This window comes from Thamnophis elegans, chromosome 8, assembly GCF_009769535.1.
Source record: "Thamnophis elegans isolate rThaEle1 chromosome 8, rThaEle1.pri, whole genome shotgun sequence".
NCBI lineage: Eukaryota > Metazoa > Chordata > Lepidosauria > Squamata > Colubridae > Thamnophis > Thamnophis elegans.
The window spans coordinates 2,766,370-2,790,926 of NC_045548.1; the positions used below are offsets into that span (position 1 = coordinate 2,766,370).

A 24,557-nucleotide genomic window follows, 5' to 3' on the forward strand; every position below is an offset into this window, starting at 1 on the left:
CAAAAACGTAGCTGCTTTTCTCCCAGCATACAGTTTATCTGAAACTTATGGGAGTGAAATTTGAACTTTCAAGTGCATGAGATGTTAAGAGTATATTGCTTAAGGCTTATTTATGAAGACTATGATTATACCATCTTCATCCTTTCAAATTAGCAACTGAGTTGGCTAAATACAGAAGTCCTTGTATCTGAATAATACATTTCCAGATGCACACATCGTTTTGTGCTTGTGTACAAAAACAGAACAAAACAAACCTGAGTATGTATGAGTGGTTGCTTAATTGAATTGGGTATAATGTTTTAAAATGTTATTACAATTTAGAAGACTCAGTAATGGACTTGAACTGTCAAGGCCCACAAGATTTCCTCCAAGTAATATTAAAAATGTGAGCTCTTCTTTGTCTTGAACCCTCCCTTTATTTTTAGCCTATGTTTAACATGACAATGGGTCATATAAACATTCTGTTAAGCATGTAACAAAAATACCAAGGTAGCAATAGCAATAGCAGTTAGACTTATATACCGCTTCATAGGGCTTTCAGCCCTCTCTAAGCGGTTTACAGAGTCAGCATATTGCCCCCAACAACAATCCGGGTCCTCATTTTACCCACCTCGGAAGGATGGAAGGCTGAGTCAACCTTGAGCCGGTGAGATTTGAACCGCTGCAGAACTGCAGTCAGCTGAAGTAGCCTGCAGTGCTGCATTTAACCACTGCGCCACCTCGGCTCATTTGGTATTTGGAAATGACAGATATAGCAGAAATTATTTATGAAACTGTTGAAATCAACAAAGAATTGGCACCAATGAAAGTATACGCAACAAAACAAGTTCACTAAACCAGTCCGCGGATCAGTATTTGTTTGCAGTGCGTTGAGAACCAGGCTGTGCAAGTGGTGGGTGAATGCGGAAAGCTTCATTTGCGCACATGTGGAATTAGGTTGTGCATGCAACCACGCCCTGTCACCCTGCCAGTCCGCAGAGCTAGAAAGCTTGGGGATTGCTACACTAAAGGCTTTTTAAAAATATTACATGTTGACATCCTATGTTTAAAACCTCAAGATAATATTACAAGTGACGTTACCACACAGGATTAACCCAAGCGTGTTCTTGTGCAATGTTTAAGAGCATCAAGCATACAACATAATTTTCCATTTGCATTACACAATGTAAGCCCACCTGAGTTGGTAAAGTATGAATTAAATTACAGACAATGTTTATAATTGTGCCAACACATTACATCTGTTTTATTTATAGTCAAGGCATAAGGCATAAACAGAAAAAAAATACACACAGACATCCCAGGTTCTCAGAGAGTCATGGGTCCTTCATTTTTCCCGAAGATTTGTTACAGTTAAAATATTCTTCATTGCTGCCACACAGGGAAACTTCGGAACATATTAATAAAATTCTGCCATTCAGGTTTAGTGCTTAATAAAACAGAACATAATACTTCACAAAACTATGCACTCAAGAGCAGAAATTACCAGATTTTACTAGACCAGGTCCTAAGAACTAATTGGAGGAAATCTACCAATTCTTGACTGATGTATTAAAGCCAACGGGACTGTCCTATGAAAGGTTAGTTCTCCTATTTGATATAGTCTTCTTCATATAACTAACCACAATTTAAATTGTACAAAAATAGCTTTGTTTATTTAAAGTGTCAGTACGGGCGGACAACTCCAACTGCATGACAAAATAAGGATTAGATTTGAGGTAGTTCATCTGTGTTCTACATCAGTGGTCTCCAACCTTGGCAACTTTAAGACCTGTGGACTTCAACTCCCAGAGTTCCTCAGCCAGCAAAGCTTTGACCTCCCCCACCCTCTTCTATCTCCCCTCTTCCCTTTAAATTAATTCCAAAGGGTTAAGCCAGCATCAAAATATCCACGATGCATTGTTAAACTGGGTTACTCCCCTCCGTGCATCCCTCCATCCTTTCCCAGGCTTTTTTTTTGCGATTGCTTGGCCCTGTCGCACAAAAAACTAACAAATTGGGTTAGTTATCCAAGGGGGGAAGAAAGGATGTGGGTTTGCCTGATCCTAGATTTGTGGGAAAACCAGAGATCCTGGAAAATCCCCATTTTCCTCAGCAAAGCTGGCTGAGGAACTCTGGGAGTTGAAATCCACAAGTCTTAAAGTTGCCAAGGTTGGAGACCACTGTTCTACATCACGGAAACGTGATAATTGTATCTTAGTTTTGGTCAGGCAACCATACATTCTCCAAGGCTTGGAGGGGACAGGAAAGGAGGGTGAGGGGCAACAGCAAGGACAATGGCAATCATCTGTGAGAATTGTAATCCTTAACAATTGAAAAAATGCCAAGTTGTTTATCCAGTTCTGGATAAAATTTACCATTGAACAAATACTTCAACACTGCTAAAACAATGTATTTGTGCAGAATTAACAGTAAAAAGGGCACTCTGAAGCTTTGCTCTTTCATAAATTCATTCCCAAGGCAAGATCTATTATTTCAAATAACAGAAAATAAAAAAAAAGGAGCAGTCTTGTTCATTAGCCCATTTTCTGGAATTGTTCATTGTTTCCTTCTTTCACCACTGAGGATTACCATCACTTCAGAATATATATCTCTATGAGAATATATATCTCTATGGTCCTATTTAACAACAAATCGTCCACCTTTCTAATCAGGATTCAGTTCAAAGCATGGTTCTACTTCAGTCTGTCTTTTCAGATTTCTCTTTTTCTATCATGCAACGGCGAACAATGCTGTCAAAACCTGCTGTAAAATACAGGCTGACCAAGCGGAAAACACCCAGGAACATCACCTGTCAGAGAAAGAATCACATTCAACGTTAAGTTTTTTTTGTTTAAATGCAAAAATCACATATTGCATTACATGCAAAGGAAATAATATAGTTCGACATATTTTGCCCAATAGGCATTTCGCAATTCTAATGGATTAAATCAGGTGTAGAGAAATGAAAGTCTAAGAACTTAATCTAAGTCCCAATTTCCTTGGTGAGTCGGAAGAAATTATATCAAGCAATACCTATATCTCCGTGCATGAGACTTTCAGTTATTAACTTTGTTCTCTTGTACAGGTAAAAAATACTTGGCTAACCTACGTGGCTACATCTACATGTTTGTTCAGGCTAGGCCTCCTCCGGGTGCCGTGGACCGGACAATGCCGGCTGGCAACCACTCAGGGGAGAGCCTTTTCTGTAGCTGCTCCGGCTCTGTGGAACGATCTACCCGCAGAGATCCGGACCCTCCCCACTCTCGCGGCCTTCCAAAAAGCCACTGAAACCTGGCTGTTTCGGTAGGCCTGGGGCTGTTGATCTATAAATCAGGTCCAACCCCCAGCTAAGCCGAATGTATGTTGTGTTTTTTAAACTGTTTTCGTTTTCTTTCCCCTATCTGTTATTTTTATTTTATCTCGTATTTGTAAGCCGCGCGGAGTCCTCCAGGATTGGGCGGCATATAAGGTCATTAAATTACGAATTAAATTACGAATTACGAATTGTTCATGCAAGAGGGCACTGGGATGGATGGAACAATTCTCAAGTGGAGAGGAAAGATTTTAGCCTACCAGACAAAATATTCTACTTTCCTGAATTAAGGGATGGTGTTATTGCTAAAAGGAAAAAAAATAGAAAATAGCCTCCAGTACAGATGAGTACATATTTTATAAATGTGAATTTAATTCCATCAAAAAATAAATGGAGTGCCTTATCTTTCACTGTAAGCTCTGAATTACTACTTCCAAAAAAGTAAGATTCAAATTAGACGTTTCATGGAACTTTATGAAAAAGATCAACCCTAATCGTATAAATACTGGATTTGCCCCCATCATTAACTCCGGCCATTACAAAGCACCACAATAATTCCAAAAACGATGCCTCTTCTCTTGTTTTTGTTTCTTACCGACTCTAGGAGTTCAGCAATGGAAGAAACTGGGGCCATTCCATTAGTCAATATTGTCAGCATGTGACCATTAGCACCAACGGAACTAGTAAATTTTCCTTGCTGTCATAAAACCAAACAAAACACCAATAATTATCAAAACAATTCCTCCATCGTGTGAAGAACTTTGGGGGAAAGAACAAATCATTCATATATATATATATATATATGTATGTATGTATGTATGTATGTATGTATGTATGTATATATATACATATATACATACATACATATATACATACATACACACACACACACACACACACACATATATACACACACACACACACACACATATACACACACACATATATATATATGGTTTAGATTTATTAGATTTATATGCCGCCCTTCTCCCAAGGACACAGGGCGGCGTACAACATTAAAAGAAACACATAATACAAAAGTTAAAAAAAATTAAATAGAATATCCCAAACCCAATTAAAATTGACAATGACATTTTTTTTTTAAAAAAAAAAATCGAATTAAAATTAACAGTGATCAATAATTTATTTGTTTTTTTCAGGTCAGGCTGGCTTGCTGGAAAAGCCAACTTTTTACACACACACACACACACACACACACACACACACACAGTACTGCCCCAATTTCATTACCCATTTTATATTTTTATATATCCATTTTAGCTTTTGGTACCCTTTGGAACAGAGAGGTTTTTAAAAAATTTTTAACAATGTAAGATACTACATTTCTGATGCTACTCAATACTGTAGTATTAAATCTTCAATTTTTATACTTGGAGAGAAAAGTTACTATGCATGGAATCAATTTTTTGAAAAGTATAATTGTTTTGGTTCCCCCCCAACTAATAATAATCCACCCATGTTTGCTTGTCATGCATAAAAGGTAATATTTTACTTACAACAGCATCCTTAACAATAATTTTGGCAACGTGGTCAGGTTGGCAGATTGAGGTTGCTTCTGAAATAAGCTTGGTTTCTAACAGCTTAAATAGAAATACAAAGATCATATATATATATATATATATATATAAAAGATAAATGTATTGACAAATTAGCCACAAAAAACACCCATCTGAAACCTTTCTGTTAAATAAAACAGATGCACCAAGGGTGATCCAACATATATGTATCTCTAAATCCTAAAATATATTATTCGTTTTTTGTAGTTACTGAGAGCAAAACTAAAAATAATGAAGTGTTTTATTGTGCCCACTGACCATTTTTATAATCATATATCTGCACCCAGGGATAATTCCTTTTTTCTGACTCGGCAAGCTTTTTTAATTTCCTTTAAAAGAAAAAGAACTTTCATGTTTTACAGCAATTTTATTAAACCTTACATTTAAAAACATAAACTAAAAGATACAAATTTATTTTAAAAAATAAAACAAAAGTAAAAAATAGACATTGCAGAAAAAGAAAATAGAAAAAACAGTGGATGTGTACAAGTATGTATGCAACTTTATTTTGCAAGTGCAAAAGTTAATCTAGGTCAGTGTGTTTTATCATTTGTATATCTCTATTGATTGTTACATTTCATTTGTAAATCCAACACAACATCTTTTTGCATATCGTTCTTGGGATCTGACATTTTAAAATCCACATTCGAATCTCAATTTTGCACAGTAAAACCTGCTCTCTTCCCTAGCCTTTTAAAGTTCCCTTTTTATGGTGGAAGACATTTTAAAAGTTCCGAGCACACCGTCCCCTAATATCTTTGAATTCTTCCAAAGTTATGAGTATTTTGCTTTATTCCGTTTCTGGATCTCTTCTTTTGTAATTATAATTTTTAGATTCCCTTTAGACGCCAACCCTCAAAGCCTCTTTTATCATATCTTTTTTTTTTTTAAATCCACAGCATTTTCCCACAGGGAATATTTTTTACCCTTAATTTCAAAATCTTATTTCAAATCCATCTGGATCCCTAATATGTTTGTACTGTAATTTTCCAAATTCTAATCACCACTTCGCTATTTATTCCAAAATATTTTTTCTCACTCCTTAAAACTTCTATTTAAAATTTCTTTTGCTAAGGACTGATGGAAAGGTATCCGGTGCTTAAAACCTGCCAATCCCAATAGTTGAAAAGCAGTTAACAAGCAATTTCTGAAAGTGATTAGTATGTGGGTAAACCAAGTATCCTTTCCCAGGCACCAAATGTGATTTGGGGAAAAATATGGGTACTCCAGTGGTGGGGGATTCAAATAATTTACTAACCGGTTCTCTGTCCTAATGACCAGGTGGGTAGGCGGGGCTTAGTGGTCATGTGACCGTGTGGGCGTGGCCAACTCAACATTACTCAGGTCGATGGGCGCTTCGCCTTAGCTGTTACAATGTCATAAGGGTTAACCGGAGAGGCAGTTTCTGTAAGCAGGGCAATAAAGATTAAGCTAGAAACAATACCAGAATAGTTTCCTTCCTGCCTTCCTTACAGGATTAGCCCTGTAAAGCGGAAAAAAAGCAAAAGGAGATTTCTTCCAACAACCGATTCTCTGAACCTCTTAGAAAGTTAAGAACCGGTTCTCCCGAATAGGTGCAAACTGGCTGAATCCCACCACTGGGGTACTCCATCTCCAAGAGCTCTAAATCCTATTGAGCAGGGGTCCCCAACAGTGGTGGGTTTCACAAAATTCTGGAGCCTCTTCTGTAGGTGTGGCCTGCTTTCCGGGTCCACTGGTGGAACCTCTTCTAACCGGTTCGGTAGATTTGACGAACCGGTTCTACCGAATAGGTGCAAACTGGTAGGAACCCACCTCTGGTCCCCAACCCCTGGACCGGCATTAGTCACCAGCATGCCAGAAACTGGACCGGGCAAACAAGCGAAACCCTATCCGTGGGATGCAGGCAGCATGTGAAACCATGCCTCCTCTGGTTCATAGAAAAGCCTCTCTCCACGGAATCGGTCCCTGGTGCCCAAAAGGTTGGGGGGGGGGGAGCGCATTGCTCTAGAGACCGTTGTCTTTTAATCTCTACACGAGAAGCAAAATTGTATGGAACATCTGTGAGCGATTGCAAGTTCTTGACCAGAGGAATTACGGGGTAGTCCTCGACTTACAGAGTCTGGCCTCTACGGTCATTAGTCATGAAAATTGTAAAACTTTTGTGCAGCAGTCATTAGCAAAATACCTATGGTTGTTAAGCAAACCCATTGTTCACTATGGGGCATTTTTACTGAAAATGAAAGCAAACAGCACTTTTTGGCAAAAACGTCGCAAATTGCAGTTGGAGGACTGGAGGATGCTGCAAATGGTCATAAATGTGGGGTTGGTTTCAAATGCCCAAAATGCGGTAATGGAATTGCAGAAATGGGGGTGGGGTGGGGGGAGAGATCCACTGTAACATTTAATGTTCACTAAGTGAGTGGCAATAAGTCAAGGACTACCTATATAAAAAGACTCGCCAGTTCTTCATTCCACTATGATCCATTTCTTTCCTAAAAGTCCCATGCAGTGAAGTTTCAAAGTTCAGCAGAACTCAAGTTGTCCTCTCCCTTTCAATGAAAAGCACTTTGCATGAACTTTCCTTATGCCCAACAGAATACTCCCTTCTCCTTTAATTAAAGTTGATTGTAGCTTCCTTTGTAATGGTAAACACAACTTATCTGTAATACACCCGCCTCGATTTTCTTCTCACAGATCCTATCGCACATATTTCAAAAGTTATGTAGGTTAGGATCTCTGCCAAACAGAAAACTGAATAACCCAGAGATGAGGCGGAGAATGAGAGAGACACATGCTGTCAAGATGTACGTGGATCTTATCAATGCTTTAAGGCAGTGTTTCTCAACCTTGGCAACTTGAAGATGTCTGGACTTCAACTCCCAGAATTCCCCAGCCAGCGAACGCAAATGCTGGCTGGGGAATTCTGGGAGTTGAAGTCCGGACATCTTCAAGTTGCCAAGGTTGAGAAACACTGATCTAGAAGAAGTTACCTTGTTCTGACTTTCCTCTGCATAGCCAGGGGTGTCTGTATCCGGAGGATAGGCAATGGTCAAACCTATATTATATGGCTTCACCTATTGAGAAAAATACTCAGTTTATGTTATAGTAATCTGAGAGCTCCATGCTTACTAATCTTAATAAAAAGAGATGATGAGATGCAAGAAAAGGCATATATTTGCCTTATAGTTGCCAGCCTACATTGTATACAATTATTTCATATTTTATTCTAAAAGATATTTGTTGCTACAAATCAGTAGTGCAATTAGGATATTACTGGGGCTATAAAACATATAAATCCCAGTAAAACCTGGGATGTTTACTGCAAGTTACAAAATAACACGGAGTTGAATGTGAACTATAATTTCAACTTTCTATGTTCTGCCTGTGTTTTTTTAAGATGTTAAAAATTGTATTCTTTTATCATAAGAAATGATGCTGGCTTATAAGCATACAATTATTCATCTATATTTTACAAAAAGAAAAAAAAATCCTACTTTTGAACCTGGTCATAATGTTGGCATGACTATTTAAATACATTTATAGAACAGGGCAAGTTTATTTTCATGCCACTAACAGAGACTACTTTTGAAAAGTATCAATATTCTGTTGCCAGACTGAGATAATTAGCGTTGCCACTATGCCATGCACAGAATGGAAGAGACATAATTTAGCAATATTGTGTTAAATTATGTAATAATTCAGAAATATTTCATAAATGGAGAGTTCTAGTCTACAGTATAAATTACTCTAAGCAACCTTCTCCATCTAAGAATACTATTTTGCTTCCATGCTCAGTCTTTACTAATTACTTGGTCCTTATCCCTAATTTCTGAGGGATAGAAAATGGTAAATCCTATAAGAATTAAGTTTTCCTGGTTGAAGGGTTGATGGCCTTCAAAGCAGAATCATCTTTTCTACTTTGTGCTCACCATAAATAATTCAAGTATGGTAAAATTTCAAAATCTGTTTTGGTTTCAGCCACAAACATTTCAAAAAAACAACTGTAGAAAAAGTTTTTGCATTAAATGGTATACGAGCTGTGATGGGGCAGTGATTAGAATGCATTATTGCAGGCTAACTCACTGCTCACTGCCAGGAGTTCGATTCTGACCAGCTCAAAGTTGACTCAGCCTTTCATCTTTCCAAGGCCGATAAAACGAGGACCCGGATTGTTGGGGGCAAAATACTGACTCTGTAAAAGTCAGAGAGGGGCTTAGACAGGGCTGTAAAGCACTAGGAAGTGGTATATAAGTCTAAGGTGCTATTGCTATAACAGGTGATGACTATTTACTTTGAAAATAATAAATACTGGTGAAAGATAATCATACCTCCATATTTAAAGATTCAGCTAATCCTCTAAGAGCGTATTTTGTTGCAGAATAAGCCGAATAGCCATAAAGACCAATTTGTCCAGCCTGAGATGAGACAAACACAATCCTCCCCATTCTTCTCTCCTTCATTTTACCAACGACTGCACGAGTTGGGTAAACACTACCTAGATAGTTGATAGCCATTAATTGCTGTAGATAAAACATACATTAGTGTCAGCTGCTTTCAAAATAAAATTGGCACAGGTTGCACTGATGTGTAGGAAGATTAAAACAGGTATGGTGCTGGCTTATAATGTCACACTTAGGTTTCAGCAGTCTTAATCTGAATTACTTAATGGCATAATCCTATGCAAAACCTATAATGAAACCACAACAAAATATTGTTCCGTGCAATGCACTGACTTTACAATCTTGTAAAAACAACCCAAGGCGTTTATTGCACTCAGTTCTATCGCCACTCTGATACCCAATGTGGTTTATGTTCTTGGGTTTTCTCCCAAGAAAGAAGAAGCTTTCGAGAAAGCATTTGAAAGTGTAGTTCTGGAAACCCACTATCAAGTTTCTCATGTTTATCAGTACAGTTACAAGCAACCTAACTTCATTCCCAACAATAGGTCTTCACTACTAATTGAAGAAATGAGAAACGACTATAAAACTATACAGTATCTACAAGACCTCGTCTTTTAAAAACGACGCTGTTATATTTTCTCTTAATTAATATACCACACATCCACAAAACACTTTAAACGATTAAATTGGTTTCGTATTGCAACAATTTACACATAAAAGCATCCAATAATATTCATAAGGTTACAATGTAAGTAGGAAAGACTCAACCTTATTGAACATAAGTAGTAACAATAGAACAAATCACAGGTATACTTTCTATCAGGCAGGTCCAATTTTTTGGCCTGCCTGGGTTACATTGAGTGAAGAGGAATCGTCTTGGTCCAGACATAACATATACAATATAATTCAGGGGTCCCCCAACCCCGGGCCGGGGCCCATAACCGGGCCTTGAGTCTTATGGAATCAGGGTGTGGAAATGGTGGGCAACTGAGCACATGTGCACATCCCCACCCGTACAAGCAGCGGGCGACCACATGTGCATGTGGGAACCTGCATCAGCAGTGGGCAACCGTGTGTGCATTCCCACACATGTGAACCATGGGTGACCACATGCGCATCCCCACTCACGCAAGCAACCGTGCGCGCGCCCACTACTCGTACAAATGGACCTGCGTGAGCATGGGACCATCCTCTCTCTTTCTCCTGTCAGTCTGAAAAGCCAAAAAGCTTGGAGTACTCTGATATAGTTAATGTATATAAATGCACATCATCATGTTAAGTTTATAATTATGTGGAGCTCATTATTAACTAATAATCCAAGGCCAGGTGCTATCCATAGGTCACAGTTGGAGATACCTACCGTATTTTCACCCATATAACCCGCCCACGCAAATAACCCGCCCACACGAATAACCCGCGGGTTTTCGGGATCGTGTAAAATATTTTCCGTATACCCCGCCCACGCATATAACCCGCGACGAGTAAGAGAGAAGGGAAACAGCTGAGATGGGGGGGGGGAAGAAACGGAGAAAGAAGCCTGCGCAAGCTGGGGAAGAGGAAAGGAACGGAGGAGAAGGAAACAGCTGAGATCGGGGTGGGGGAAGAAACGGAGAAAGAAGCCTGCGCAAGCTGGGGAAGAGGAAAGGAACGGAGGAGAAGGAAACAGCTGAGATCGGGGTGGGGGAAGAAACGGAGAAAGAAGCCTGTGCAAGCCTCCGATCGTGTAAAATATTGTCCGTATACCCCGCCCACACATATAACCCGCAGGGGGCGCTGTGCATGTAAAAAAACCGCATATAACCCGCGGGTTATATGGGTGAAAATACGGTACTTTAAAGAAAGATTTAACATTTAATATTTCATTTCATATAATTTAGGGACAGATGCATTTATATAAGTTGTCTTTAAGGTCCTTGAGAAGTTTTAATTTTTGGTAACCTCGCTTCCATATAAGATATAAATAATCAATATAATAAAACAGAAAAGGATTTTTTAAAGACTTAAGCTAGGACCACTTACCTCAAACCTACAGGTATCAATTTCTTCAAATTTTCCAGTTATTGATGTTCCAGCACAATTAACAAGCATGTCAACAGGACCCAATCTTTCTTGAGCCTAAAAGACATCGGTGTCACAAATTATATGCTACTATTTGAACAGAATATCTCTATCGTAATATGAAAATAAAAGCCACAGTTCTCTTACTTGTTTAAGCAACTTCTCCACATTTGCATAATCTTTGGAAACATCAAGAGAAATAGAATGCACAACCTATATGAGAAAAAAAAATTAAGAATTATATGACCCCCCCCAATTCAACTGATTTGTAATGTTGAATGTTGTTTTCATAATTTACAACCATTTTAAATTTACCATTTTATTCGTTTCGAATTATTTCTACTTTCCCAAATGCCATATTATGTAAGAAGCTATAGAATTATTATCTGCATAAAAAAACTTGTAAAATACATATTTACCCCTAGGTTACCAAATTTAAAATATGACTTGAACAGTATTTGTTTATTTTATTAAATTTTTTACCTCGCTCTTATTATTTAACAGAGTAAGAGTTGGAAGTGACCTTGGAGGTCTTCTAGTTCAACCCACTGCTCAGGCAGGAAACCTTATACCATTGTGGACAAATGCACAGGTAGGTGCATAGGTGGTACTTGGCTCAAGAATAGTAACTGAGAAAGGGATCTTGGAGTGCTAGTGAATATCACTTACTTATGAGCCAGCAGTGTGCTGCAGCTACCAAAAAAACCCACAGTCTTTGTCTGCCTTAATAGAGGGAATCAAGATCACATAAAGTGTTAATACCACTTTATAATGCCTTGGGAAGGCCACACTTGGAATACTGCATCCAGTTTTGGTCACCATGATGTAAAAAAAAGATGTTGAAAGAGTACAGAGAAGAGCAACGAAAATGTTTAGGGGGCTGGAGTCTAAAACATATAAAGAACAGTTGCAGGAATTGGGTATGTCAGTTTAATGAAAAGAAAGACGTGGGGTGACATGATAGTAGTGTTCCAACATCTAAGGGGTCGCTACAAAGGAGAGGGGATCAACCTATTCTCCAAAGCAGTGATCACCAACTGGTGGTCCATGGACCACGAGAAAATTTTGGAGGTCCACAGAAAAATTATTTGAATTTTTTATAGTGCACTAAATCAGGGGTCCTCAAACTACAGTCCCTGGGCCGGATACGTGCAATGAATGCTTGTGTTGCTGCAGAGAGTCTCCCCCTTCGGGGTCTTTTTGTATGTGTTGGAAGGGGGGCAGAAATTCTGACCTGAGGGGTCTGCTTCAGCCTCCTGGTGGTGGGCTTTGGGTGAAGGCTGGAAGGAAGTGCTGCTGGTGGCAAAGAGCTAACAACACTGGGACTGCCTCATGGCCTGGAACTGGCTGACCATCTTAGCCCGCTGAGTCTCCGGGCACTGGTACCTGGCCTTGCACTCCCCCAAATCTTCCCTCTGCTTGGAAAGCCTATGCTCGTAGTCCTCAGTGAGGTGCTTCTGCTGAGACTCCTTTTCAGTCAGATTGCCAGGCCTGCAGCCTTTTGGGATCTTTGGCCTGCCACACTAATATTTTTTTCTACTATGCTGTTTCATTAGTGGGGAATTGGGAGGGGGGGAATGGTAAGGAGTAGAACACATTGTTGTCAAAATAAAATTCATTTCTAGAAACCAAGGTCGTCTTTTGTTCTCGACAGCTCTGAGCCTGACCGGAACTGGATGGGTGGAAGCTGCCAGCGTGGCAGTGGAAGATTGGACCATGAGATGGACTTGTGGGTGTGGGGACAAGATCATGAACTTTCAACTGGGTAGGAAAACCTGGGAAGCTTCCAGATTCGGGTTTTCATAGATATGCCAACATGTCTCTCTTAATAAATTGGAACTTTGAGCAATACTTTGCCTTGGACTCTGATTTAATTTCGGATGATATTTGGAACACTGACACGGATCCAATTTGAACTGAGCCAGCTATTTTGCCAAGTCTTTCTCATGGTGGCTGCTTAGCTCCAACAACAAGGAGCCGAGGTGGTGCAGTGGTTAAATGCAGCACTGCAGGCTATTTCAGCTGACTGCAGTTCTGCAGCTCGGCTGTTCAAATCTCACCGGCTCAGGGTTGACTCAGCCTTCCATCCTTCCGAGGTGGGTAAATTGAGGACCCGGATTGTTGTTGGGGGCAATATGCTGACTCTGTAAACTGCTTAGAGAGGGCTGAAAGCGCTATGAAGCGGTATATAAGTCTAACTGCTATTGCTAACTGTTTCCTGTTGGGGTGCCTCTTGCACCTCAAAAATAATACCCCCCCCTCCCCAAAATAAGGCCAAGAGCTTATTTCAGGGGTAAAAAGAAAAAAGACCCGATATTATTTTCAGGGAAACACGATAGGCAAGTACCTCAACCATTACTATACACCAAACTGGCTTTCAAACAAACATGCTTTCAAGAAAATTAGTTGTGGATAGCAAATAAAATGTTTTCCCGATGTGTCACTGGTGAGTCAGAAACACTTACATTCATGCCTTGAGCATTACTAAACTTAAGTTGGCATCATCCTGAGTCCACCCCTCCTTATTTGAAAAATGTCTTAAGTGTGGTTGCAAATACAGATTTTGGCTAGTCATTAAGGCATTAGGTGAATGTCTAAGCTTTATTTTATCAGGACAAAGATTTCCTGCAGGATGCAACTATTGTGTCAATGAAAAATAGCAGTTACGACCCGCCTCCTGGAAGCAGCTGCTAGGAAAACAACTAGAAAGGTATTATTATGTAGGTGAGTATTTATGGGCTTATTAATGTATGGCTGACCATTGTGGGAATTTTGATTAGATAGGGATGGGCTAGCTCATCCCTTGTTCTTTATACAGCTAAATAACACATTTAATGCCAAAGTCATTGTAAACCATTCAATACATTCTAAAAGCAAGCACCTCAGCAAAACGTTTGCATTAATAGACAGCTATGAGTACTCAAATGTATAATACACAGTTTTCCAAAAGATTCTAATTAGAGAAAATTCTTGTTTTTAAAAAGATACCGGGAGAGACAACTGTACTGTAACCTAACAATCTCCCCCCCCCCTTAAAAAAAACAACCTGAACTATGTTACATCTCTATGAGCCACGGTGGCGCAGTGGTTAGAGTGCAGTACTGCAGACTACCTCAGCTGACTGCTAGCTGCAGTTCAGCGGTTCTAATCTCACCGGCTCAAAGTTGACTCAGCTTTCCATCCTTCCGAGGTGGGTAAAATGAGGACCCAGATTGTTGGGGGCAATATGCTGACTGTGTAAAACCCCTTAGAGAGGGCTGTAAAATCACTGTGAAGCGGTATATAAATCTAAGTACTATTGCTATCTCAAATAAAACCCTGCTTTGCATGTCGAGTTAATAGATAAACAGACAGCATTTTTAGATACACGATCAGAAGTCATTCCACATGTATTTATTCATAGGGGAGACTCAGAAATAAAAATACTATTTGCAAATATTTTTACAACTGGGTAGATGTAGGAGAAGAGTAGACAGAGCTCAGGGATGGATTTAAACGTCATCTATTTACAGTCCTTGTGTTGCCAAGTCCAGGCTCAGCCTGAATTCCATCTAGCACCAATTTAGTTCGTTAAGACTCTTGGGACTAGCTTGAGTAATAAGTCTTACTGAACTACAACTTAATCTATAGTCCTGATCTTTTGCTTTTGATATTAAATGGGACCGTGACCCGACAAATGCGCACATGATAAAAGCGCGCCGACAAAACCGCAACGTCATAAACGAGCCCACAACGCGCCGACAAAACCGCGCCCACAAAGGGTGATTTAAGTTAAGGTAAGGGTTAGGTTCAGGGTTAGGGTTATTAGATAGTTATTACTTGTTTGTTGAAGGCGCGTTGTTATTGGCGCGCTTCTGCACGCATTCGTCGGCGCGATTTCAACCTCGTGGTTTTCTTGCCGCGGTTTCATCGGCGCACTTTTGTCGAGCGCAACATTTGTCAGTGAACCAAATGGGACATTTGACTGTATTACATATTCTTATTATTTAGGGCTCACTCATTTTATGGCCCGCAGGCTACATCCAGCCCTTTGGTTGCCCCTGTCTGGCCTGCAGTGGCAAGTGGCAGATGGAGTGGTGGGGAGGCAGTGGTAGCAGAGTGCTGGCAGCAGGGGAGGGGGGGGCGGGCGAGTGGCAGCAGGAATATCTTTCCCAATTACACATGTGGCCCCTTTGGAAAATTAATTGCCTGCCTGATCTATAATATAGAAGAGGTAAACTACAAGTAGAAGAAATAAAGAGTGTAGCCTTCCTGAGGTCACAGAAGTTTACCTACCATCAACTGCAGCTTGACCAACAATCAAACATTGTAATTCAGTGAAATAACGAATAACGAATGAATGAATGAATGAAACAGTGAATAATGAAAAATAGTAATTCAGTCACGGGTTCCCTGTTTCCCTTGAATTAATGTGCATTCATATAGTCATCATCCACTATATGCTACTGTAGATTACTCTGCTGTACTTGTTGATTCTGCTTACAAGGAATGTAGGAATTGATTAATAAACACCTCTCCGATTTCAACACATTTATTTAGTGGACATAAGGTAGTAAGCTACGAAGATCTCTAAGGTTTTCAGCCACTTACACTACTGACTTGAGGTACTTATTATGGGTTATTCATTCCAAAGATAGAACATAGGTTAGTCCAGTGTTTCTCAACCTTGGCAACTTGAAGATGTCTGGACTTCAACTCCCAGAATTCCCCAGCCAGCGAATGCTGGGAGTTGAAGTCCAGACATCTTCAAGTTGCCAAGGTTGAGAAACACTGGGTTAGTCTATTTCTTCTATCATGAATAAGATAATTATTCTGGGAACTCCCTATGCCTTAAAGACATTGACTGAAGGATGCAAATCCCATTAGTTTCAGAAAATATACAGCTGGGAACTTTTACATGTCTCCCTCAAAATAAGTCTGTATTTCTACCTTCTGGGTGCTATATAATTTAGGATTTCCTTTTCTTTAACAAACAAGCTTCAGATTATCTATGAAATTATTTGCCAAATGCTTTAGTTTTACGACTAGAAACTATTACATCACATTTCGTCTGCAACATCTGATAGGATAGAAACACTTCATTTACTCTAAGTGTGTAGTGGAGGAGGAGGAGGAGGAGAGGAGTATTGTTAAAAGTGAAAGCAGAAACTTACCTGCTTATCATTAACTGAAAATGTCTCAATTTCTTTCTTGGCCTCCAAAAGACGCTTCTGGAATTGAATAAGCACATCTTAGACTTGCAACTAAAGTATTATGTTGAAGTATAGCATTATTTAAATTTATATATTTTAAATTATTTTTAAAATTACCACCTAGCATATAACCCATCTGTATAAATAATGCATTGCAAGTTCTATAACATGCAAGTAACTTTTTCAGCCAATTAGGGCTAAATCAACCATTTAACTCCATTTTCAGAAGTTTGACTTGAATTAGGTCTATATTCATGTACAATACAAGCCCTTCAATGTATATTCAGAAGTTTCATTGTGTTCCATGGAACTTATTAAGATGTAAAAGTTTACAGTAGGGCAACCTTTCTTCTTGAGATCTCTACTTCCCAAGAAGCAAACAATCATTATCATAAGGCGTCCACATGACATATGTCATTCCAAATGGCAACAGAAAAGTAACAGAAATGCAGGAAATGGTAATTGGCCCTTTAATTAAGAGTCATTATATTATAACTCAACCACATGTTCACGTTAAGAAGCATCTTCAGGATGGGGCAATGGACTTTTCAGAAGTCATGGTATGCTCTCAGCACCTCTTCAACTCAAAGGTTTTCCTGGGCTAGAGGCTACCTTCTGAGTCCAGAAAGAGATGCAGCTTCTTTAAGCAATGCCAAATAGTGAGATGTACTGCACATCAGTGGTGGGATTCAAACTTTTTTTTACTACGGGTTCTGTGGGCGTGGCTTGGTGGGTGTGGCAGAGGAAGCATACTGCAAAATCTCCATTTCCTCCCAATCAGCTGGGACTCGGGAGGCGGAGAATAGATGGGGGAGGAGCCAGTCGGAGGCGTTATTTACCAGTTTTCCGAACTACTCACAATTCCCGCTACCGGTTCTCCAGAACTGGTCAGAACCTGCTGAATACCACCTCTGTTGCACATCCCTACTTTATTAGTCTGTAAACAGCACAATGTCACCAACACATATTGGAATTCTAGCCAATATAATTCTAGCCAATTATATGACTTTAAAAAAGTAATATAATATTGTAGCATCAGATACACACCAGTGCAAACAAAATCATTTTTGTATTTTATTTTAACATTTTTAACTTGAAAATTAATATTTCATGTTCAGCTCTTAAACGGTTATATTTATTTGTGCTTTTGTATTGTCGCTTGTGCCATTATTAATGTTTTTAATTAAAGTTCATGTCTGCTTCTTTGATTCAATCATAAAAAGCTGGAGGTTACAAATTCCAAAATTAGAATTAAAAAGGTTTTTAATATATAATGCACAGTAAATAGCTGCATAGCACCAAACAATAATGTTTTCAAACCCACAAAACAACATAAATAGATATGGAGCATCCATAATTGTTTCTTTAGTGAAAGAGAACACAACTTCTGTCCAAAATCGTGGAGCTTGATGTGGGAGCACTAAACATCTGAGACAGAGGTGGGTTCCTACCAATTCGCACCTATTTGGTAGAACCGGTTCGTCAAATCTACCGAACTGGTTAGAAGAGGTTCCACCAGTGGACCCGGAAAGCAGGCCACACCTACAGAAGAGGTTCCAAATTTTTTTGAAACCCACCACTGGTCCTTGGATATGATTATTCTGCACTATCATGCTCCTATTTATAAAACTCAGGGCCTCTGTGAAAGGTAAGGATGACTACCGCGTTTGTGGTGCAATCAGAACATTGCGTGTGTTGAAGTTGTTTTAACACAAACCAAAGATGCCTTTTAAAAAACAAGTTTACATCATATTCTTATGCATGCCAGTGCTGTGTGTGAGGTCATTTAAGGTGGTTCTGACAAGTGTCGTCGGCATCTTCATATCCGGTCACATGGGCGGCAAGCCACTCCCATCTGGTCACATGGGCGGCAAGCCACTCCAACAAAGGGAGGCCACACCCACAGAGTAGGTTCGAACAATTTTTGAAACCCACCACTGATCTGAGAGCTCCAGCTTCTTCCTACACTTTTATTTCTGGCTGCTAATGAAAAGTAACAATGCCTCTAGTGACAATTGCAGCAAGATCAGCTGATATGAGTCCTAGGCAGCTTTTGTGGAAGAGCTAGCCAAAAGGGAGCATTGCCCTGACAACTTCACCTGAGCTTGCTTCTGAGGCCTATTTCTGCGAATGTATTAGCTGCCTTGATGTTGACTGTTATGAGGATATGACAACTACATAAAACTGTTTTGGAAATAGCATTTAGAAAGAAAGAGTTTAACCACTGTCCAGAACCATTACAAAAATCAGATTCGCCGCTAAGTTCTTCTATTCTTTGATTTAAATTAGTTTTTAGATTTTATAGGCAGTCCGTTGTTTTTAACAATAAAAGTTTCTCACCAGCTAGAAACACTTTCTCTTTCCACATCGTTCCGTGTCAGTCTTGACAGACTGGAATTTTTATTACCAGCAGAAGACTTTTCCTTGCTTCTCTCGAAGATTTTGCGATATCCCCGAGATCAGCAAGATGTAATCTTCCTGTTCACCATCTCTTCGGGATGATTTAGGTCCGTTGGGAACCCCCAGCAATAAAAGTGTCGACTGCGGTCTCAGAGCTTTGAGATCGCACATCGTCTCGTCACGGCTTTGGCCGTGTTGAAAGGGGAGATACTATCTACGGCCTTGGAACTGGTCGCAATGTTTCTTGATGACTAAACTATACAGAGACTAGATCAGGAATGTCAAATTATATCTGACCCGCATAGCCGCCCTGGAAACAGCAAAAGAAAGGCCCGCGAAACAGCAAAGTGCCTCTGCCAGCAAAAATGGAGCTCAGGAGGTCCACATAATGTCACTTCATGTTTTGCAGCACCTTGAATGTGAAATTCTGTTTAGTATAGAAATGCTTCTACAGCAGTAACCATTTCACCCATAAGCCTTGTAGGGTTACAGTGAAAAATTGCAGTAGGGACTTGCTGAATTCCACCAATAAAGACTTGCCCATTTCCATATGCAAAATAGAAGTTTGACAGTAGACATATAGCCCATATAGTCACTGTTGTTTAATAACCCGTAATTAGGTTACACCACGACCATTACTAAGTAAACAAACTTAAAAAATGTACCTCGTTTCTTGCAATCAGTGTTACGAAAGCACCCTGCTTGAAGCATTCAATAGCAATGCTTTTCCCAATGCCACTGGAACCACCAGTTACCTTTAAGTAAAGAAGATATTGATTAAAGTCATGAAGTTGGTAATCTCTCATTGTACAGTTCTTGGAAATAAGAACTCCAAGTAGGAGCCCCACACTTGCATGCACCAGCATTTTCCTTTCATATACAATGGGTCATTCCTGGTCCATGGCTAATACTATGAAGATGGTAAACAATAATATAAATGCTTTCAGGTTGCCTACGTGGATAATCAAGTTCATTTTAAACTTAACTATTTAATACATTTGTGCATTCCAATCTACTACTTATCTACATCCTAATCTACTATTCTGTTTATAAGTCATGATACGATATAATTGGGGTATATTTGCACATAATTGCGTTGAGGCATTTCTCTGTAACTGTACTATTAAAGAAAAATTACAGATAGCTAGGCAGACTGACATAAAGTTATCTGGCCACAAATTAGGAATCTAAATAAAAATTCACAAAATAAACAAGTGCAAGGAATAATAAAGGGAAAATTATAAAGTATGACTTTCAACCTTCTCTTCAACACATAATAACAAACCTATGATCTTCTCTCCCTCTTAACTCTCCCAGAAAGCCCTTCAATCCCTTAGTGATAAGACCTTGATTTACAACCACAATTGAGCCCAAAATTTCTGTTGCGAAGGGAGACAGTTGTTAAGTGAGTTCTGCCCATTTTATAACCTTTCTTGCCACAGTTAAAGTGAACGACTGCAGTTATTAAGTTAGTAACACAGTTGTTAATTGAATTGGTTTACATAATCCAAGACACTACAAACATCAAGAATATGAACCAGTTTCTAAGCATACAAATTTTGATCACAGAATCATGAGGATGCTGCAACGGTCATAAGTGTGAAAAACAGCCCTCAGTCACTTTTTCAGTGTGCCCTTGTAAATTTGGTCACTAAACAAATGCTTGTAAATCGGAGACTACCTGTATTTCACACGTTTCTATTATAAAATTCATAAAACATCATTTGACATTTTCTTCGTTTAACAAAAAGTCCATTAAAGTTTTTTAGTGTTTAAAAAAACACTTGTTTTCTCCCTGATATGTGGACCTGGTCAATCTCTCAGTAGGTCCAGCATGGCGTCTTCCAATGATACCGTCCCTTCTCCATCAGGGCTCCATTCACCATCGCAACCTGTCCTGGCTCTGCCTGACCGCATGAAGGCTGAGCGGGCGGTCTTGAGGGCAGCTAACCTTTGTGAGAATGTAATTCAGGCTATTCAGGCTTCTCGCCACCCAGCCACTAACAGAATCTACGAATCAACGTGGCAGACTTTCATTACTTGGTACCTTGCTCGAGATGCCAACCCCCTGGAAGCTTCATTTTGAATCTCCTGTACCTAATGAATTGATTTAGAAATTTGAGATTTAGGATTGTTCTCCAGCCCCCTGAAGACTTCGGCATGATAAAGAGACGCGAGTAAAACCCCAGGACAGGTTGAATGGCCCGAATGTGGAGTAGATGATGGGTGGCCTGCTGTACGAGGAGCGTCTTGTGAGGATCCCTGGAGATTGTAGGTGTCTTTGTAGCTCTTCTGGGTTTTGTGATAGGAGAACATTATATGCAAAACTTAAGTGATTTAAATATTTCTATTTAAATATTTAAAATGGATTTTTATTCCATCTTTTGCCCAGCCTAGTTTGCGAAGTACTTCTTCAAGGCAGGCTGAGAAAAGGATAGGTGATATTAGTAGGAAGAAATGATGGTGGACATCAAACATAGATGTTGTACATTTATTACCAAATGATGAATATTGGTTTTGGGGAATATGATGAGCATTCAGTACCAAATCTAAATAATCCCTTAGGCTCCTTGATGTTCTAAGCTTAAAGAAAGTTTGAAGAGATAACTATGAAAACAGTTCTGAAAATCTGCCTCCATGTCAGAAGATGTTTCCTATAAAACTCTACGTATATTTGGGCCTGTAAAAGAGAAGGATAAAGAGAGGGAAAAAAAACCAAAGCTGGTAGAAGAAAGTTATTATATTTGTTTAAATTTTTGCCTTTATCTTTTTTAAAAACACACTACGTTCCAAAGGAAAAAAAATAAATGTAATTCATGAATGTCACAATTTCTCTCAGAATAAAATGCTAAAGTAATAGATTTCAGGATAAAACTTCCTGAAACTTACTCCTAATATTGTAAAATGATTTTAGAAGTAAATCAGTATTCTTTGATTGTTCTAAAGGGATAGGAAACAGTGGTTTTTAAATGTACTCAGTCAACAATAGTTGAAGCTGAAATATCTTTTAAATTCATATGTTAACACTTTATCAATCAAAATATGGGTTCTTAAGATAGTATTTTTGGTTCAAGATAGGTTCAAGTCTATTAATATAATAGCTTACTAACTATAAATAAATATTCTAAAAGTAGGAAACAACTGGATGTTTTTCTTCCTATGGCATGCCTATCTTCCTGCTGACATGCATCCTCTCTCTGAGACTGTTTTTGAATATATACTGTATGCTTGAAAACAATATTATATTCTCAAACCAATTAAAAATACCTATACAGACTAACCGCACCCCCTACTTTGTAAGCAATATTGCACTATTTTAAATGGCGTCTATTTAAATGTTATATGCATGGTTATCGTAAGTTAATTTTTTAAAATTCTAATGTCATTATGTGCCTTTAATAATCCATTTTCAAGTATTATTACTTTGAACTGCTGCCGCTGATTAATTTTGCTATTGCCAAGAATGGAAAGAGGCTGTAAAGGCTACATTTTTCCCCCATTAAAATCTTAACCACTAGAGTTTTCTGAAACCCTGCAATCTGTCTTAATTTATTTGTTGATGAGCATTTACAATTTTACGTCACTTCTATATTAAAGTTTTGAAACAGATGCTGAGGTCAGCATTCCAAGTAATGTAGCCATAGAAAGGAGAACTGTGAGGCAGGCAAGTTCCTCAAAAAACAGTTTTATTGGAAACATCCTATTGGCACAACTAGTGAAAGCCGACTCTAAAATTCCTGCAGCTTTCATCTAATTAAAAAGTAAAAGTTTCCCCTTTTAGCAATAGCAATAGCAGTTGGACTTATATACCGCTTCATAGGGCTTTCAGCCCTCTCTAAGCGGTTTACAGAGTCGGCATATTGCCCCCAACAACAATCTGGGTCCTCATTTTACCCACCTCGGAAGGATGGAAGGCTGAGTCAACCCTGAGCCGGTGAGATTTGAACAGCCGAACTGCAGTCAGCTGAAGTAGCTTGCAGTGCTGCACTCTAACCACTGCGCCACCTCGGCTCTCTATTTTTGTGAATGCCCCAACACTGGAAGGCTTTAAGATGATGTTGGATAGCCATTTGTCTGGAAGGTGTAGGGTTTCCTGCCTAGGGCAGGGGGTTGGACTAGAAGACCTCTAAGGTCCCTTCCAACTTTGCTATTGTATTGTATTGTATATGTGGTTGTAAAAATTATTCTGCTACACTGGTATTTTATTAAATAATATATTAATACACCATTTGGTTCAGAATACTTTTTTCCTTGTTTTCCTCCTCTAAAATTTAGGTGCGTCTTATAGTCCGGTACGTCTTATACTCTGAAAAATATGGTAAATTGGAAAAGGTTGCATTTTTGTACTTGTCAACTATGATGCAAAAAATGACTAGTTTTCTGAAAATAGTTTTTAAATTAAAATTAAGATAAAATAAACAAGGTGACAACTTTAAAAAAAAACAATGGCACGTGTATTAAAACTAAAGGGAAAAAAACCACAGTTATAACATGGCAAAAAAGCATCTTTCTATAATGCCACAGAAATATAAACTCTCAATATCAAACTATCAAGTTAGGCAACCGGTTGTAAGTTGAGAATTACCTGTATGCTAGGAAACGCTAAACTCTCTGTGATAAGGAGAGAACATTACATAGGTTGCCTGGAGCTCCATAATAAAGACTGAGATATAAAAATGATAATAAGCAAAAATATCTGGGATTCCTTGGTACTCTCTTTGATTACTTGTTTTCTTGCAGACATTTCATTATCCAAAGTAGGTAACAATGCTGGTCTAATAAAACTTCTGTTGGGTATCAATCCATTATGCAATAATAATAGAATAACAGAATTCTATTAAGCAATAAACAGAAGAGGAAAACTGGAATCCCATACAACAATAGATATATCCAGGAATCTGTACAAAATATGTACAGTTACCAAATTAAGAGAATTATCCTGTACCATACACCCTTTCCTGCCTACAGTCATTTCCCAAATTATCTTTTAAACAATCCAGTTCCAAGAAAGATCAATTTTGATCCTGGCTACAGAAACCTGCCCCAAAGGAATGTTCAGAGTTCAATGTTTTCTTTTTTCCAAGAATTGTTGTAAGGCAAACAGGCAGACATTCCTTGCCATTTTGCTATCTATAGAAAGAAATAATATCCCAAAGATTTAACAGATTTTGTTTGTTTGTTTGTTAAAATTATATGCTGCCCATCTCATTGAACTCTGGACGGCTTCAAACAGATTTAGTCACATACAATGAATGCAAATTAAGTCAAACCTGACAGCAAAACAATGACCACACATGCTTGATTCATAAAAACAACAACCAATTACACAACCAATTACACAAAGAAACAAATGAATACCACATCGCATAGTCTGGGTGCGTATTAACACAATAGTTTGGGAGATCAAATATTGTGCAAGTTGTCCTCGGCTTACAATTGTTCATTTAGCGACTGTTCTGAGTTACAACAGCACTGAAAAAAAATGACCTATGCCGCTTCTCACATTTATGACCATTTACTGTGACCCACAGTCAGGTGTTCAAAATTCAGGCGCTTGTAAGGTTGTAGAGCTCCAGAATGATGTGACCTCCATTTGCGACTTTCTCAGCCAGGTTCTGACAAGCAAAATCAATGGGGGGAAGCCAGATTCGCTTAA

At 38.9% G+C, this 24,557-nt stretch overlaps 1 protein-coding gene across 2 annotated transcripts in view; it reads right to left on the bottom strand.

The window, feature by feature from the left end:
• Nucleotides 1–1,212: 1,212 nt before the first annotated feature.
• LOC116512412 (3-ketodihydrosphingosine reductase-like) overlaps nucleotides 1,213–24,557 on the bottom strand; it is a 28,418-nt gene continuing 5,073 nt past the window's right edge. Inside the window, exons 2-10 of one of the 2 annotated variants that reach the window (XM_032222880.1) lie at nucleotides 19,567–19,656; nucleotides 16,463–16,519; nucleotides 11,457–11,522; nucleotides 11,271–11,366; nucleotides 9,180–9,371; nucleotides 7,842–7,925; nucleotides 4,810–4,893; nucleotides 3,888–3,989; nucleotides 1,213–2,788 (exon numbers count right to left, since the gene is read on the bottom strand). In XM_032222880.1, coding sequence (XP_032078771.1) covers nucleotides 2,678–2,788; nucleotides 3,888–3,989; nucleotides 4,810–4,893; nucleotides 7,842–7,925; nucleotides 9,180–9,371; nucleotides 11,271–11,366; nucleotides 11,457–11,522; nucleotides 16,463–16,519; nucleotides 19,567–19,656 — 882 coding nt within the window. In that variant the 3' untranslated portion in view covers nucleotides 1,213–2,677. The remainder of the gene's footprint in view (nucleotides 2,789–3,887; nucleotides 3,990–4,809; nucleotides 4,894–7,841; nucleotides 7,926–9,179; nucleotides 9,372–11,270; nucleotides 11,367–11,456; nucleotides 11,523–16,462; nucleotides 16,520–19,566; nucleotides 19,657–24,557) is intronic. The other variant, XM_032222881.1, reaches the window with a different exon arrangement.